Genomic DNA, 19,482 nt, shown 5'->3' on the forward strand with positions numbered 1-19,482 from the left:
TGTTTCCACTGTTCATCGCGCCCCGGCGCCCGCTCTCTGACACACACACACATCCAGCATGCAATCTTGACATCGCAGCCTGTTCTTCTGCGCTCCCACCAAACGCGAATAGAGCGTCAAATTCGCGCGTATCCGCGTCTAGTTCGACGCTTGAACATTTTGAATCCAAAGCGAATAGGACGCGCGTATAAAGCGAGCGTTTGAAGCGAAATAGCACCAAACTATAACGTTTACACTGTGAACTGTAAATCTTTGTTCTGGAGCTGAAGCTTATCGACCTTCTCAACAATAAAATTATTAATATAACCCTCCAATGCATATTTAAGGCCCTTTTGGTGACATCGAGATGATATATAATCTTTCTGTCTCTAAAAAATCATCAATTGCCTCCTGTGAAATGTCTCCTACTGTGACAGCTGCCATAGCGCCTGTTACCGAATGTTGACTGAGTGAGTGGAGGGGGCGTGGTTAGCCATTGGTCAATTAGCATACATGCGCAGGGAAAAATAAATGTAGAAATGTGGAAATACAGAAATAAATAAATGTAGAAATATGGAAATACAGAAATAAATAAATGTAGAAATGTGGAAATACAGAAATAAATAAATGTAGGAATAAATAAATGTATAAATAAATACATATATAAATATATAAATAAATAAATATATAAATACATAAATATATAAATACATAAATAAATACATATAAAAATACAGAAATAGCCATTTATATTACCAAAATGTATTTATTTTTACTATTATTTCTGCATTTATTTATTTATTTCTACTTTTATTTATTTATTTATTTATTTTTCGTTCTGTCATTTTTAGTCCTTCATAGGTTTCCTTACCTCTCATCATTAGAAATAAGTGTGAACAATTTTGAGTCGTTGTGTGTAAACGATGACAACTGTGTTGTAGTTGTGTTTAACTTTAGCCTGCCTGTGTTTAGTGTTTTGAAAAGTGCATCACATTGAGAAATGTGTTTTAATGAGTGAAAATGTGTTTAGAGTTTTGCAAGAAGAGTGCATGAGATTTGCAAACAGTGTTTTAACGACCTGAACTTGTTTAATGTTTAACAGAAAGAGTTTTACAAATTGGTTTAGAATATTGAGAATTTGGTTCAGAGAAGTTTGTGTTTTAGCAATTCAGACAAACTGTAATGTTTCATAAGTGTTAGACAATTTTGCAAACAAAATGAGTTATTTTGATCAGTGAGCTTCAGTTTTAGCCTGTGTGTTAACTATTTCAGAAATGTGACGTCAGAGCGGACAAATGTGTCTAAGCAATCGAGAAAAACTGGCTCACTAATAATATTGGTTTAATAATCTGTGAGTGGAATTCTTAGAATTTGTTTTGTTGCTGCCTTGACATTAATGATTATATTTTCATTTCCATTTTTCCTGTTTTTAATTGGTTTTGTCAAAACATTTGATCAGGAAACCTAAAAATGCTTATTGTGCTAGCATCAAAATAAAGGTTTTATTCAAGTCACCAATTCCCAAACACACACACACACACACACACACACACACACACACACACGCACACACACACACACACACACACACACACACACACACACACACACACACACACACACACACACACACACACACACACACACACACACAGGTATCAGATTACAGTTCTGTTGAATCTGCAATGACTCTTTGCGCCACTAGAGGGAGTGAGTTTTTTTTTTTATAACAGTGGAGTTTTAGTTAGTGGAGTTATAAGTAAACAAGACACACCTTCACCAGGTAGAAACACACGGTAGAAACGAAAGTAAAAGAGACGGAAGAGAAGAGACGCCATTCCGAGGCTTTAAACCTGTTCACTGTGTGGATATTTAAACGGTCGCATTTTGTGTGGTGAGTTCAGAAAGTACTTCATGTTACCATGCAGTGATATAACAAATTTCCGCCATTTAGGTTTATTTACCTCTTTACATGGGATTTAAAACACAAATCATTATATTTTGACATTAGAATCTTTAATGGCGGAAACGTTGACGACGTATAAAATACTTCTGATATCAGATATCATGTGAATGATCAAATTAGAAGTGACATTAATATTATTATTACTGTTTTACATATATGTTCACATGTAATGAACCAGTGAATGTTGTTTCTGTTTCACAAATACGAGTAAATGTGACATGCTTGTCATGATGCACTTATGCCTATATATATTCTGTGCAACAACAGAATCAACAATGGTAAACTGGTAAATTCGACACATTCTGGATGCAGTATTCAGCACTGCTTTTGCCAGATCACTAGACTGCTAAAAGTAGTAAAGACTGATGTAAATTATGTTCTTAAAATAAATGTAAATTATTAAATTTCAAACTGTACAGTTACTATTACACACACACACACACACACACACACACACACACACACACACTAAAGACTGCTGTAAATTATGTTCTTAAAATAAATGTAAATTATTAAATTTCAGACTGTACAGTTACTATTACACACGCACGCACACACACACGCACACTAAAGACTGCTGTAAATTATGTTCTTAAAATAAATGTAAATGATTAAATTTCATACTGTACAGTTACTATTACACACACACACACACACACACACACACACACACACACACACACACACACACACACACACTAAAGACGGCAAATTACCTTATTTTTGAGATTACAATGAGATATATGTGTATGTGTTCATTATAATATGGGGAAGGTCAACGTTCTAAAAATAATTAGATGTACTTTGATGTAGCTGTATTGTCAAGTCATCTTCGTTTATATAGCGTTTTTAACAATGTAGATTGGTCCAAAGTGGCTATTGTATCATTGAACTACAGAAAACTATTTTTAAAATAACTGTGTTTCTTCACAAAAGGTCTGAAATCTGTTTTGAGAAATGAGAGCAGGAGAAAACTAAAATGAGTTTCCATACTAAAAGACAAGATGAGGACACTGCCTCTGAAATGAGTTCTCCCTCTCCTGGATCAAGCTGTGAGTCTGTGAAGTGCGATCAATCCATGAGGAATCTTCCTTCTGGATCCAGTGATGCAACAGTGACCTCTGACCCCAGGTGAGACACTGGCCATTTCAGCATTAACATATGCTTTTATTCAAAGTGATTTACAGTGTATTCCAGAAGCCTGCAGTGGGTGAGTGCTGATACTGAACCTTCACACAGAAGCACACAATCACTTTCCTGAATTTTCACTGTCACTATTCCTCACTGGAGGAGGAACGATATTCTCAACTTTTCCAAACAGATTAGTCCCTTAGACTTTTCAAGACACGTCTAAAAAAATTATCTTTGAGTACTTGACTAAATTTTGTTAAACCATCAGCTCTCTCTTTTTAGTAATGTCTGTGCATTTAAAAAAAAAATCTCTATTAGATGAACTGTTTGTATTGCTTAATTATAAATGGCTTTTGATGAAAAGTATCTGCTAAATTAATAAATAAGTGTAAGTATATTGATCATTCTAGTTATACGGCATAGCTAGTGCTCCAAAGTTCAATTTTGTTTGTTTGTCATTTGTCAGCATCAGCAGGAGGAAGAGACAGAGATCAGAGTCTCCAGAACCCAGCGCTGTGTCTCTGAAGAGTAACAGATCCATGACACCACCCATACATTTCAGTGATGGACCAGTGACCTCTGACCCTCCGTTAGTATAAACCTTTACTTGTTGATTTATTGTAGTCCATCTAAAATGAATAATAATTTAAATGAAAAAACTCAGTAAAAAAAGAAATAAGAAAAAGAAAGAAATACCATGAAATAAAATAAGAGGGGTCTAAAATCATATATAGTAACAAATATATTTCTGATGTTATTTAATGGTCATTCTAATGACTGCAATTGCTGCTTTTTATTTTTTAATTACAGCAGGGCGGAGATACAAGAGCTGATCAGATCTGTGCCATTCTCTACATCCCATTATCAGGACAAATCTGAAGCAGTCCTACAGAGACACACACTGGAGACTGGAGACCTACAGAGAGTCAAAGACCAGCACAAAACCAGCATGAAGAACAAGTATGAGAGATTATTTGAAGGAATCAAACTCCAAGAGAATGAAACGCTCCTGAACAGGATCTACACACAGCTCTACATCATAGAGGGAGAGAGAGAAGGAGTGAATGAAGAACATGAGGTTTTACAGATGGAGAAAACAGCCAGAACACAACACTCACAAGACACTCCAATCTACTGCAATGACATATTTAAAGCCTCACCTGTACTAGGATATGAGGAGAAAGACCAAATCAAGACTGTTCTTACTAAAGGCATCGCTGGAATCGGGAAAACTGTCTCTGTGCAGAAGTTCATTCTGGACTGGGCCGAGGGAAAAGCCAATCAGGATGTAGATTTCATGTTTGTGCTTCCATTTCGAGAGCTGAACTTGATCCGAGATCATCAGTACAGTCTTCACAGACTTTTGCTGGACTTTCATCCTGAACTTCACAGTCTGGACTCAAAGATTTATGAGGAGTGTAAAGTCGTGTTCATCTTTGATGGTCTGGATGAAAGCAGAATCAAACTGATGTTTTCAGATGATCAGAAAGTTTCTGATGTGACTGAGACTTCATCAGTGGGTGTGTTGATGTCAAACCTCATTAAAGGAGAGCTGCTTCCCTCTGCTCTCATCTGGATCACCTCCAGACCAGCAGCAGCCAATCAGATCCCCTCCAAATACATCAACCGTCTGACAGAGATTCAGGGATTCAATGAGCCTCAGAAGGAGGAATATTTCAGGAAACGAATCGGTGACGAGCATCAAGCCAGAAGAATCATCTCACACATCAGAAGAGCAAGAAGCCTCCACATCATGTGCCACATACCCGTCTTCTGCTGGATCTCATCCACTGTGCTTCAAAAGCTTCTGGAAGAAGATCTGAGTGCAGAAATCCCTCAAACTCTGACTGAAATGTACATCCACTTCCTGCTGATTCAGATCAACATGAGGAATCAGAAATATGAAGAGAGAGATCCAGAGGAACTCCTGCAGTCCAACAGAGAAGTGATTGTGAAACTTGCTGAAGTGGCTTTCCATCAGCTGAAGAAGGGCAATGTGATGTTCTATGAGGAGGACCTGATTGAGAGCGGCATAGACGTCACTGACGCATCAGTGCATTATGGGATTTGCACTGAGATCTTTAAGGAGGAATCTGTGATTCATCAGAGGAAAGTCTACAGCTTCATTCACCTGAGCATTCAGGAGTTTCTCGCTGCTTTCTATGTGTTTTATTACAACATAAACAACACTGTTGATGCATGTTTAGATTCACTGCATAATTTACAGAAAAGAGCAGTAGATAAAGCTCTTGAGAGTAAGAATGGACACCTGGATCTGTTCCTGCGGTTCCTGCTGGGCGTCTCACTGGAGTCCAATCAGAGACTCTTACAGGATCTACTGACACACACAGAGAGCAGCTCAGAGAGCATCAGGAGAACCACACAGTACATTAAAGAGAAGATCAAAGATGGACATGGACTCTCCGCTGAAAGATCCATCAATCTGTTCCTCTGTCTGCTGGAAGTCGAAGATCAGACTCTGTCCAGTGAGATTCAGGAGTTTGTGAAATCAGACAAACTCTCAGAGAAGAAACTCTCTCCTGCTCACTGCTCAACAATCGCATACATGCTTCAGATGTCAGAGGAGGTGCTGGATGAGCTGGACCTCAAGACATACAACACATCAGATCAGGGTAGAAGAAGACTGATACCAGCTGTGATCAACTGCAGGAAAGCTCTGTGAGTGTTTCATCAAGTCTTCTTTCTAAATGAACTTTTTTGTTGTTGTTCACAGTAATTTATCCTGATTTTATTTTGCTGATTGTTTTTTCTTATTTTCTGACTTATTTTATGAGAATGAAGCACTTTTTTTTTAAATGGCATTTATGGAATGAAGTGAAAACAATTTATTTCCATCTGTTCTGCTCTTTTTCAGTCTTGCTGGCTGTAATCTCACTGCCCAGGATTGTGGATATGTGTTATCTGCTCTAACATCCTCAAACTCTGTCCTGAGAGAGCTGGATCTGAGTAACAATGACCTGCAGGATTTAAGAGTGAAGCTGCTCTCTGATGGACTAAAGAGTCCAAACTGTCCGCTGGAGATACTGAGGTTTGAGTTGATTCATGATTATTTAATATTTTGTATTCCACACGTTAAATAATGTTTTTTGTGTGTGTGTGTGTGTGTGTGTGTTTAGGTTGTCAGGCTGTATGGTGACAGAAGAAGGCTGTGGTTATGTGTCTTCAGCTCTGAGTTCAAACCCCTCACACCTGAGAGAGCTGGATCTGAGCTACAATCACCCGGGAGAATCAGGAGTCCAGCTGCTCAATGACAAAATGAATGATCCAAACTGCTCACTGCAGATACTCAAGTATGTGGGGCATTTTTATTTATTTTTTATAAATACCGGTGGCCAATAATTTGAATCCCACCAAATAAAAGCGATCTAAACCAAACCGAAGCTCTAATCTTGCACCACTTCTGTGATTCTTCTCCCATGAATGTGTCAACTGGCACGCGGCATGTAACTACCAACAACTGACGTTATGCACTCATAGCAAAATCTGTGAGGCCAACGACATCCAGCTGGATAGAGAGTATGGGGTGAAAAATAGCAGGAGCATGGTCGTAGCCAGCTATGAAGTCACCGATGTAATTGCCTAATATAGTATTAACACTAAGGTATTGCACAGCACTAAGATCATCTCATCTGAGCTGCCTCATTGACTTGTCACTGCTCGTCAGTGTCAAAATATTTGAGATGACAAATCAAATCAAAGTAGACAGGCTTTATGTGCACTAAAGCTGTTGAGCGTGAATTTCAGCGTGATTGGACGGCCCCTTCAGTTAAAAGATTAGTTCACTTTTAAAAAAACTTTTGCTGATAATTTACTCACCACCATGTCATCCAAGATGTCCATGTCTTTCTTTCTTCAGTTGAAAAGAAATCAAGGTTTTTGATGAAAACATTCCAGGATTTTTCTCCATATAATGGACTTCAATGGGCCCCAACCGGTTCAAGGTCCAAATGACAGTTTCAGTGCGGCTTCAAAGGGCTTTAAACGATACCAGACGATGAATAAGTGTCTTATCTAGCGAAACGATCGGTCATTAAAAAATAAATAAAAAAGTTTAAGTTTTATAAGCACAAATGCTCGCCTTGCTCTGTTCTGTGATACGCGTTCGTGACTACATGTAATACGCAATTATGTTGAAAAGGTCACGCTTGACGTAGGCAGAAGTACCGAGTCAGTGTTTACAAATGTGCGGAAGGAGGACCATATACACATATTCAAATGTCTTTGTGTCAGTTTATCGTTTAAAATGCCCATTTTGTGTGCGTATCCTGGGTGTTTTAATATTAAAAAGCCTAAAAGAAAATTTTCATAGATTTCCTATACACAATCCTGAGCGATTGAAAACTGTGGTTGCTCGCGCTGCACTTGGATATCAACACACCCGAACATGCTCTAATGTAAGAGAGTGTGCAGTGCTAATTTTTTCGACGATGATTTCAAACCCTCCCAGCAAGGAGATCGCCGTTTTCTGAAAGCGTTGGCTGTGCCCAATATGTTTTTACAGCAAACAGAGGTATGTATGTTTTTTTTACTATATTAGATGCATTGACGTTTTTTTCTTTTTTGTAAACTGCGTTTGACTTTGTTTGCATGTTCAACTTGTAAACACTGACTCGGTTCTTCCGCCTACATCAAGCGGTCACCTTTTCAACGTAATTGCGTATTACATGACGTCACGAACGCGCATCACAGAACAGAGCAAGGCGAGCATTTGTGCTTATAAAACTTAAACTTTTTTATTTATTTTTTAAATGACCGATCGTTTCGCTAGATAAGACCCTTATTCATCGTCTGGTATCGTTTAAAGCCCTTTGAAGCTGCACTGAAGCTGTCATTTGGACCTTGAACCGTTTGGGGCCCATTGAAGTCCATTATATGGAGAAATGTTTTCATCAAAAACCTTAATTTCTTTTCGACTGAAGAAAGAAATGAATGAATGAATGAATGAAAACTTTTATTGAACAACAACAATCAACACGAAGTGTTCAAAAGGATAAAAACACAAAAAAGCCCAAAGGCTTGTTTCCATTGTGGTCCTTATGATGGAAAATGTATAACAGTACATGGACTAACAACATTGAAGACAATAAAGAAAGGAAGCATAAAAAATACAAATAAAATAAAGCTAATAAAAACACAATAAAACAAAAAAACTATGACTAAATTCCCAAATAGACAAACAGACACACAAACAGACAAAACAGTATTCCTACTACTTCAAGGATTTCTATTTCTTTTTCCTTTCTTTTTTCTTTATAAGTTTAATAACCATTTTTTTTACTGAAGATTTAAAATTATAATATGAAGAGCTCAACAGTTTGAGATTTAAAGGTAAACTATTCCACAAGACAGCTGCAGAGTATAGGAAAGAATACTTTCCCACACAGCTCCTAAAGCGGCAGGGCCTATAATCTGTGGAACTCCCCCTGGTACAGTAATTGTGCGTATCACTAATTTTTGAAAAGTAATCACATAAATACTTGGGTGCCAGATTATTTCTTATTTTATAAACTAAACACAGTTTAAGTTGAGAAACCCTCTCCTCCACTCTAAGCCACCCAAGACTGGAAAAATGGTGAGAAAGAAGATGAGTTCTAGGATTTAATTTAAGAATCACTCTGATTAGTTTATTTTGACAGATCTGTAGCTTGTCTTTAAGACCTTTAGTAATGCCTGTGTACCAAGATGTACAGGCATAGTCCAGATGACATTGAACAAGCGCATCAGCTAGGATTTTTAAGGTTTTACTATCTAAGAGGCTGGATATTCTTGCTAGGAACTTAGTCCTTTGGCTTACCTTTGAAATAATTTTTCGGGCCATAAGCTCACCTGATAATTTGTTATCTAGTATACAGCCCAAGTAAGTAACTGCTTCCTTGGCTGTAATTTCAACATTACCAACGGCTACCCTAAACCCCATAGCCTTTTTCAGTTTATCTCTGGACCCAAAAAGAATTGACTCTGTTTTGCCAAGGTGGAGAGACAGCTTGTTGTCTGTTAGCCAAACACTGAGGTTAAGGAGTTCTGAACTAAGCAGCCTTTCCACCTCTGATTTGTCCTTATGAGAGACTAGAATAGCTGAGTCATCTGCAAATAAAAACAAATTACAGTCTATAGCTGACGACATATCATTAACATATAATAAAAAAAAGAGAGGACCCAAAATACTCCCCTGGGGAACTCCACAAGTTAATTTAAGTGGTGAGGACAAGGTCCCTTCCACATCTACCACCTGTTCTCTGTCCACCAGGTATGACCTCACACACTGAAGAGATGCTGGAGAAAATCCTAAGGCTTTTAGTTTGTTCAAAAGGACATCATACTGAACCGTATCGAAGGCCTTTTGAAGGTCTATTAACACCATGCCACAATAATTCCCCTTCTCTACCTCTTTTATAAATAAAGTCTGTAAGATAAAGCAGACAGGTATTAGTGGAATGGGCTTTTCTAAAACCTGATTGGAAGTCAAATAAAAGGTTATGTTCTGCTAAATAACTGTCTATTTGCTCATAAATAATCCTTTCCACAATTTTTGATATTGAACACAAGGTAGATACAGGGCGAAAATTTCCAGGATCAGATTTGGGCCCTTTTTTAAATAGAGGTATCACTCTTGCCACCTTAAATTTACTGGGGAAATGTTTTTTTCAATAGATAAATTAATAAGATAAGTTATGACAGGAGTGATTATTTCAGCAGCATCCTTAAGAAACCTGGCAGAGATGTTATCAAAACCGGTAGCCTTGGAAGGATTTAGGCCTTTAAGTTTTTTTAGTACCAGCTCCTCTGTTACTTGCTTAAAAACCTTTTCTTCATAAAACTTATGCACCCTCTGTGGATCACTAAAAACACCTGATGCAGATGAAAGCTTCTGCACCAGATTTCTTGCAATTGTTGTGAAGAAACTATTAAAAGTATCTGCCACCACTTTTCTATCATACAATATGGACCCATTAATATCTAGGCCTATTTTACCTTGATTTTGCTTAGGGTTCTCTTTCGTCCCCAAAGGCCTAAGAGTTTCCCACAATTTCTTGGGATCCTTTTTATGCTCCTCAATTTTAGACATAAAAAAATCCTTTTTCGCCTCATCCACCATTCGCTGAACCTTATTTCTGATTACTTTATATTCTTTAAAAAGAACAGGCAGCTTGGTTCTTTTAAACTCACTTAAAATTTTATCCCTCAAGTAAATGGTGTCCAAGATATCATTATTTATCCAAGGCTGTGATCTTTGTTTAATCCTGGTCTCTTTTAATGGGGCTATCTTGTCAAGTATTTCCAAGAAAATAGATTGAAAGCAATCCCATGCTGTATCAACATCACATATGTTGGTAATTTCCATCCAGTTGATATTATTAAGTATGCCCTGAAAATTTTTAACATTATACCCTTTTAAACTTCTGCTTTTCACAGATTTGTGACATTTAATCTGAGCCCTCTTAACTTTCCTGATACAGTAGGTTAAAAAATGGTCACTAATTCCATACACAATGACACCACTTTGTAGAATTTTGCTTGTGTCAGATACAATAATGTGGTCAATGGCAGTTTGGCTATGCTCAGTTATTCTGGTTGGAACACTAATTAATTGGGTTAAACCATGCATTTTCAGAAAGTCACAAAAGCCATTGTATAGTGGCCCTTCTGTATTCAAAACATCAATATTATTATCTGCCATTAAAATGACTTCCTGGTTTAAAAAATCATGACAGCCTGCACTAATGCATTCCAAGGTTTGGATGAAGTCATTTTGATTTGGAGGTCTATAGACAACACCACACAAAATTGGTTTGCTTTTTGGAAGCAAAATATCAATCCACACAGCTTCAAGGTTAACATTGTCCAGGTCCTGTCTTAGATTGAAATCAATATCAGACCTCACAAATATGCAAACCCCACCCCCCTGTCTATTCCGATCTTTGCGAACGATAACAAAGTTTTCAATTTCAACTTCAGAGTCAGTAATATAAGAATCTAACCATGTTTCTGAAAAACATAAAACACTTGCCTTGATTTTCCTGGCCAGCTCACGTACCTCTGTGATCTTTGGCAGTAAGCTGCGAATGTTTAAATGAAAACAATGCAAACCCTTCGATGCAAAAACGGATATTTGTTCCTCAGTGAAGACCAAGTTTTTACTTCTCACGGTAGTGGCCTTCGGCCTCGATCTTGTAGCCGACACCACAGGTGTCTCCAGACAAACAAAGTGCGTATCCACCTCCTCACCTCCCCCGGATAGCAGTCCCGTCAGTGTTGCATGTCCTCCAGTTGCCAGAGACTCCGCCGACCGCAGCCGTCCCGTCCTCGTCCCCTCCAGCGCCTGGTGTCTACTAGCGTTTGGCATTGCAGCCCCAGCAGCACACTGCAGCCGCACACTCGACCGCCTCGGCACCCGGCATCCGCCGGCTCCCGAGTCCACCGCCGCGTTCGCACCAGGCATCTCTCGCTGCCAGTGTCCGCTAGCCGCATCGCTAACCACATTGGATGACACAACATCCAGTAGACCTAAAGACAGCCCGTTCACCAGGTCCACGCTCTCGACAGGAGCAAGTTGCAGGTGACTGATCGCTTCCTCTGTTTGTGCCTTTGTTGGCAGATTTCCTCTACATGCAGTCTCTGGACCAGGGCATTGGTGTATATCGCCAGATAGCAATAAATAGAGCGAGATAATCAAACCGTTGTTATTTTGGCGTCTGCTCACGGCACAGGTTTTACGCTTTTGCCCAGTGCGCGGAGACTTTGCCCAAACGCAATTATGAATTACACCCCTTCCAAAGCCGAAATGTTTGTAGCCTGTGCCCGTTGTTTTTAAACTTATACTGATATGGATTTCAACTCCTTGGCATTGGGAGGAAATATTTTTCCTGTTCAGATTAACTCCAATGCTATCAGTTGGATTTCCACAAAGGCTTAATAATAAAGCATACAACAGAAGAGCTACAAGCACACCTGTCTCACCCACCGCCATTTTTTTGCCCACTGAAGACATGGACATCTTGGAGTAAATTATCAGCAAAAGTTTTTTTTAAAGTGAACTAATCCATTAACGATCATAAAGTGCGAGACAAGATGTAAGTAGCTAAACTAAACTAAACATTTCATATTTGATAGGAATATGATCAATATGAAGAATCATATTTCAGAGGAATAAAAATTTTCTCATGGGTGCTTCTTCAAAACTTAAAATAAAGAATTCCAGCTGATGACACCCAATTTTTTTCTGCCCTTAAAGGGATACTTCAGGATTTAGCATTAAAGGAGAACTCCGGTCAATTTTAAAATTGAGCTCATTTTTTTGTACATTTGGAGTCCTGTCAATACAGAGAACAACGACAAAAATCGGTGTTGCCTACACCGAGTTATTCTATTTTTAAAATTTGCACCCTGTTGACTTCAATGGGGCAAGTACTAAACCTGCTTTTAGCCTCTTAACATCCTTGATGTGTCATTACAAGTGCACAGAAAATGTGAGTGATTCCTTCAGAGTGAACACGAGTGAATCTGACTGCAGTAGATGTGAAAGAAATGTATAAAAATGATGTTATTTAAGCCAGCGCAAACACCTGTGTTTACATCCTGTTTTCGGGTGAAGTCCAAAGTAGTCGATTGCCGAGTTCACGCGCATAGGTTTAGTACCTATGATCACGCGCGTGAACTCGGCAATCGATTACTTTGGAAATATGCCTTTATCCACATAAAACTGATAGCCTATCACGCTTTTATCACACTTCTACGTTCAAAAAGCTTAAGCAAATAGCATCCCCCAGTCAGGCAAAATAGGGGCTGTCCCGCATGTTTTCAACCCGCCCATAGGAGGTAGGATCTCACTCACAGAATGTACACACAGTGTCAGCCATCTTTCTTTGGAAGCTAAGCTAGCAGGCTCTTGTTCTGTGGAGAGAGCTGAGTAGTAGGAGAAAGCTGAGTAGTAGGAGAAAGCTGAGTAGTAAGGGTTACCATGCTCTTTTTCCCGGACATATCCGGCCGTCGAGATCGTCCAAAATGGCCGGGATTTGGCTTTTGCTTTCTGCAGTCGCCATTCATTGTTTACATGCACAAATTTTGTTTCAATCTAACTGAATTCATTCCGATTGGTGAATCTGAATGTAGTGTTTACATGAATGCTAAACAAGTGATCGGTTGATGTGCGTTTTAACATTGCTAAGAAAATTCCCGCTCCTCTGTGAGAGATCCGAGACCGGTGCGACTCACAGGTGTCGGTCATCAGTAATCACGCCACCGGCCTCGCGTCGTTCTCCCGCGGCCCTCAGCCTCGTCCTGCTCGCCACAGTAAACATAATGAATGGTGACTGCAAAAGCCGAATCCCGGACATTTTGGGTGATCTCGAAATCCCGGGCAGACTCGTCACGGAGACTCACAAGTAGCCTAGCGCTCTCTTAAGGCCCTTTCACACTGGACGCGATTTTGACGCATGAATAATTTGCGTGATGGTTTTATTTTTTGATCAGCTGTTTGTGTAATGAGCGCTTCCACACCGAACGCGAATGTGCTGCGGCGAAAAAACGACTTTAATTTTTTTTGCTTCGATGTCGATTTTTGCGCCGACAGAAAATGCTTCAGTCAATCACACACTACAAGGACAACGATTTGAAAGACAATGTGTGGCGCAGCATTGCCAACCAACTCGGTTATCTCGACTGTGAGTATTTTGTGTGATAGTTTTAGTCGTTGTATAGTCCTGTGCTGTGTAGGCTAGCAGGCTAAACTACATTTGGGATAGAAAGCTAACACTATTATCGTCAAAGATAGAGACAGAGACCGTGTTTGAACACTTTGAACATGTGACAAAATGTAGTGAGACTATTTAGGGCTGCTTTTAGTATACTATACATTCTTTGTGTGATATCTACAGTTTCTAGTCGAATGATTTTAACTTACTTCGTGTGTTACATGTAATGTGTAGTGACATTACAAAACGCACTGTGTTTAGTTGAAGACGCAAAAAACTGTTTACATTAGCATACTCCCCTTCAGACTCTCTGTTCTTTAAGATTGGGTGCACCCGAAACCTTCTTTTCTGTCTTTTAAAGAAAATGAAAAGCTCATCTTCACTGGATGATGATGATGATGAAGTGTCCATGTTTTCTCAACTGTCGGCGTGAAAGTTTTGGAATGTTGAAGCTCTCTGAACGTCACAGACGTCGCAAGTTCGCGTCATGGCTGATGTTTTGACGCAAACTATTCACACGCGAACTATTCGCTTTTACGTTTCGCTTTTTCGTTACGCATCCGGTGTGAAAGGGCCTTTACCGGTAGGCGTGGCTTGGCAGTGGCCTCCTAGGGCAGCGAAGCAAGTGCATTCTGGGATTTGTTGTCTTTCATCCACGTAAGCCAAAAATACATTTTCTGGCTTTTCTCAGTCTAGAAAGCTCCAAATTCAAAAATAATTTCACATTTCTTCTACATAAATGACCCATTTTAAATACACATTCATCTTTCTAGAGGTGAAGTATCCTTTTAAAGCACATTTCGGATGGTTTGGATATTCATAAGGCCTGTGTGTCTGATTTAAAGGCCTGGTTGTATCTAAATTTTCAGAATTGTAAAGGACCTTCAGATATTTTAATACTCCCAAACTAAACATTGGTAGGTTGTCTTCTTGTGTGAAGCCATGGGTGAAAAACCTGGCCGCTGTGTTTTTATGAATCTATGAAATTAGATAGGTAGATAAATTCAGTGGTGAAATCATGCTTTTTTCAGCTCCAACTTTTATCAAAAGTAAAGACATTCCTTTCTTTTCAAAAAATGTGTAAAAGTAATTCATGCCTTTATCTCTTCCAGGCTGGATTACTGTAATTACTTTATGTTGGGATTAGTCAATCAGCTTTGTACGGATTAAAATTTGTTTAAAATGAGGCAGCTAGACTGCTGATGCTCAGAAACGGGATCATCTCACTCCAGATCTACGCTCCTTACTCTGGTTGCCAGTGCAATATTTTTATTTTAAAGTGGATTTTAAAATATTACCTCTCGTTTATAAATCCCTGAAGGGATTCTCCATCTTACCATTCTGATGTACTGACTGAGCACCATTCAACCAGACCACTCCAGTCTTCCAACCAGAGACTCTTGTTCATCCCCAAGTCAAGGCTGAAGGCTTTCTCGGATGCTGCTCCCAGACTCTGGAATGACTTGCCCATTTCTATTAGACTAGCTCCATCTTTATCTGTTTTCAAGTCTAAATTAAAAACCTTTTTGTTAAATAAGGCATATAATACATGTTGAATACATGTTATTTGAATATGTTGAAGCGCTCTTGCATAGCATTCTCTACTGTTATTTTATTGTTTTAATTTTTTTTACTACTGTGCTTTTTGTGTTTGTGTTTAATGGTGCTGTATAAAAAATTGCCATCTTTGCTGCTTCTACACTTTGATGATCAAACATTAATAAAATGTGCTGCACATTTGTCTCTTTCTAGTTTGGATCATGGAGGCCATTTCAGAATCACTCCAGGACTGAGAAAATGTAGGTCTTTTTCTCTTTCACACTCACATGCACAGAGTCTAAAATTGTCCTTCACTTTTAATCTCTCTTGTTGTGTTCAGATGCCTGTGATCTCACACTGGATCCAAACACAGCAAACACTCATCTCATTCTGTTTGAGGACAACAGAAAGGCAACATGTGTGAAAGAGCAGCAGTCTTACCCTGATCATCCAGAGAGATTTGAGCACAATGAGCAGGTTCTGTGTGGAGAGAGTCTGACTGGACGCTGTTACTGGGAGGCTGAATGGAGCGGATATAAGGCAGATATAGCAGTGGCCTATGAAGGAATCATCAGGAAAGAAAAGAATGACAGTTGGTTTGGATACAGTGACAAATCCTGGAGTCTCTTCTGCACTGTTAATGGATTCACTGTCTGGCACAATAATGTGAACAAAACCATACCTGCCCCATCACCCTTGTCTAACAGAGTAGGAGTGTATGTGGACGTGTCGGCCGGCACTCTGTCCTTCTACAGCGTCTCTGACACACACACACTCACACACTTACACACATTCAACACCACATTCACTGAACCCCTCTATGCTGGGTTTAGGGTTTATGACTCAGTGTCTCTGTGTCCAATTTAACACTCTGCTGTGAGAGTCAACTGAAACATCACAAGAAAACTTCTTTCTTGGATAAAACATTATACACACTTTAATTCTGGTTTCTTGGGGTCTTGAACATTTTGTTGCTTTCAGTGTAAAGGCTTTTAGGTCATGTACATACTAATGTACTAATGTGAAATCTGTCTGTGCATGTTTATTTGACTTCAGAAGTGGCCAATCACGTGAGTAACATTGACTCATCTGGCTTCGCAGGGATTGGGCATCCATTTACGAGTGCTGCAATATTTCATATACTACTGAAAATAATGTGAGGCAGCTTTTATCAACAACTATATTCATTTTGAAGGTATATACATTAAACTTGACTTTTGTTAACTACAATTACGTAAGTTGGCTACAAGGAAGGAAAACTCCATAATAAGCTAGAAGAAAATATATATAATTATGTTATATTTATCAATATTTGTGTTGCTAAATTATGTTTTATTTTCATATGTGGAAACCTATTGCCATTGAAACCTAAAAATTGTAAAGCAAGGACCTTAAAATTGTTGAAATATATAAACATTGAATGAGATGAATGGATGAGATTCACAAGACATGTCCACTGAATCATTTCCTGGCATCTGTAATTGTCTTTTTCACCCCTTCTTCTTCTTCTTCTTCTTCTTCTTCTTCTTCTTCTTCTTTTAATTTTTACCTCTCATGAGATTATTTTAGTGCAAATTTCTTTATTTTGTTGTTTGAAGGCAAAATTCAACTGACATAATGTAGGCATCTTAATAGGAAGCCACACAATCAGGAATTGTGTGTGATGAATGAATGAATGAATGAGGCATTTATATAGCATCCGTATATATAAGACTGATGGTAACAAAACGTTCCCACGTGGATTTAGAATTGGGTTCAAGATCACTTAACTTATAACATGTGAATTAACCCTAACGTTGCATTGACCCATTAAACTGTTTTGGAAATGGCCTGTCTGAGCGATACTTTATGCATCACAATGGACCTTCTTTACTTTTTAAATATAATATTTAGCATATTAATCCAGTCATTTCAGGTCCCTGTGATTCTTGACTGAGAAAACCATGAATGTGTAACAAAACAAAATAAATCCAATAACATTTCATGAAACTCCTTGTGTGTTCAGATGTGTTTTATTCAATGTTTAAATTATTTGCATACATCAAGAATTGGAAAAAATGAAGTACTTTTGCCTTTACTGTGAGTATGACTTGTTCATTCCTGTAAAACTGTTTAGTTTATCAACATAAGTGACTATTCCCTGTTCTTTTCAGAACATGTGATCCTGAATCCAAGTAAATTATCAAGAACTCTCTACAGTTCTTTTTTTTAAAGTTACTAGAACGGTGTGTGTGTGTGTGTGTGTGTGTGTGTGCATACAGAGCATGTCACTTATCAGTGTGTTTGTAGTTTGTTCATGTGAGCTGCATGTTCTCATTCTCATATGAATGATTGTTCAGAGTAATGCAATTATATATTGTCTCCAGCAGGGGGGACTGGAGGCTTCAGTCAATAATTTCTTAATAATTAGTCAAAATAACGTCATGAACATATCATAACTATCAATTAATTATCCCTTCTTCAGACCGAGCAGAGATTGAGGAAATAAAACAATATTTTCTTTATTTCTCACGTGTATACCCTGATAATCCAGAGTTCTCACGAGAGCACAAGGTGAATTTGCTCAGCGAGCTACTCTGGTGTCGAGTAATGATGATCATTAAATATGCCCTTGTATCCAAGCTACACCAATCACATCGGGCTATCTGATATAGGTGTGCAAGAGGCGAGCTAAACAGAAGACGACAGCGCTGCAACGTCGAAGTCATTAGTAAACATTGCAAGATGGCTATGGATGAACACCATTTGTTTGAAACGGCTTTGGCCGCTACAGTGAAAGATTTAGACTTTTTCTCTAAAAGAGGAACAGAAGACAGCGCTCAAATCGTTCCTTTGCAAGAAGGATGTATTTTTGCTGTTCTGCTGACCGGATACGGCAAGAGTCTAATCTACCAGTTCGCTCCGCTGGTAGCTAAGTGATAACTTGTTGTGATTGGTCGTAGTGTTATCCAATTGCGTGCAGTGAGATTTTCAAATGCATGCTTGGTGCCGCCCCTCGAGCTGGTCAATTTTCATTAGTCGACGCCAGACCATTAATATTTTAGATTTAGGTCTGGATTTCTAGGCTAAGATGTGTATTGGATCAATCTGTGAGTTTTTTTTTTTAAGCTTGATGATGGTCTCTATTATTCACTGCCATTATATGCACACGTGAAAAATTATACTTTTGTTGTTCCAAATAGAAAGAAGAGCTTACGACATTAGAGCAACACCAGGGTGAGTAAATGATCTAACCCTTTCACTCTAAAACAGCTCTTTAAAGGTGCTCACTTTACTCACTATAGCCCTATTCTCACAGGATTAGTATTATCTGGCGACCTCGTGTGATTTAGAAATCCCCCCCCCACACACACACACATCTGAATTTCGTGCGTCGCATTCATACGGGATAAACGAAGCCTGTGATTTTACTCTAATTTACTGACTCCCATATATGATGTCAATAGGCTATTGTCTGGAAATGTCTTGTCGTGCTGTATGATATAACATAAACAGAAGAATGTTCCTTACCTTATGCTGCTACACATGTCATCCATCTCCATCTAAACATTCTTTTTGTTTTTGCTCTTCTGATGGTTTCCAGCTTTCTCTTTCTGCAAATTGTATAGTTTTATGGTGTAGGCTATAGCGATATGACCCAGCACCCAAAATACTATCAAAATGTCACGGGGTGACAAACAGCTCCAGATCTGTATGAGTGTTTGTCGTCATGACAACTAATCGGCAGATTGGCGACAGGTGTAGGGACTTCACTATGAGCGTCTGATTGAGGCCACTCCCGCTTTTTGAGAGGATAAAACACACGAGGAGGAGAAGGCTGGGTGTTGTGTGCTGTGCCATGTTGTGGTGCTGTGTTGTTCTTCTGCCCTGTTGATCTGGATCGTCCTCCCCCCGATCGTTGGTGGTTTCTCTCTCGTGGGGAATTGGTAATGGGCACTGCAGTTGAGGGGTTGTCTTGAAGGAAGAGGAGCGTTGTTTGAGAGGACGCGAGGACGGCCCAGAGGAATGAAATGCGCTGACTGAGCTGGAGAAGAGAGAGATGAGTAGTTAACAAACTGAATCTCATAATTGCATGTGTTCTCCACTAAATTGGGTATTGGATTGAAGTGTTTGGAGCATGTGTACACCTTTCACCGAGTGAAATATTGATTCTTT

General features: G+C 38.9%; 2 protein-coding genes across 2 annotated transcripts; both read left to right on the forward strand.

Annotated features, from left to right (window-relative positions):
• Positions 1 to 2,912: 2,912 nt before the first annotated feature.
• On the forward strand, positions 2,913 to 4,013 carry LOC308688883 (uncharacterized protein; the record flags this gene model as incomplete). The annotated part of the gene is made up of 3 exons (XM_081362320.1): positions 2,913 to 3,076; positions 3,543 to 3,665; positions 3,887 to 4,013. Coding segments are annotated over exons 1-3 (402 nt in total), but the record flags the coding sequence as incomplete, so codon positions are not given.
• LOC308687490 (NACHT, LRR and PYD domains-containing protein 3-like) lies at positions 4,011 to 16,194 on the forward strand (the record flags this gene model as incomplete). The annotated part of the gene is made up of 5 exons (XM_081360062.1): positions 4,011 to 5,755; positions 5,952 to 6,125; positions 6,214 to 6,387; positions 15,541 to 15,587; positions 15,668 to 16,194. The coding sequence occupies exons 1-5, from the start codon at positions 4,026 to 4,028 to the stop codon at positions 16,192 to 16,194; spliced, it is 2,652 nt and encodes an 883-aa protein (XP_081216188.1). The 5' UTR covers positions 4,011 to 4,025.
• Between the last annotated feature and the right edge of the window lie 3,288 nt (positions 16,195 to 19,482).

Source organism: Scardinius erythrophthalmus (genome assembly GCF_964197995.2).
Source record: "Scardinius erythrophthalmus genome assembly, chromosome: 3".
Taxonomy (NCBI): domain Eukaryota; kingdom Metazoa; phylum Chordata; class Actinopteri; order Cypriniformes; family Leuciscidae; genus Scardinius; species Scardinius erythrophthalmus.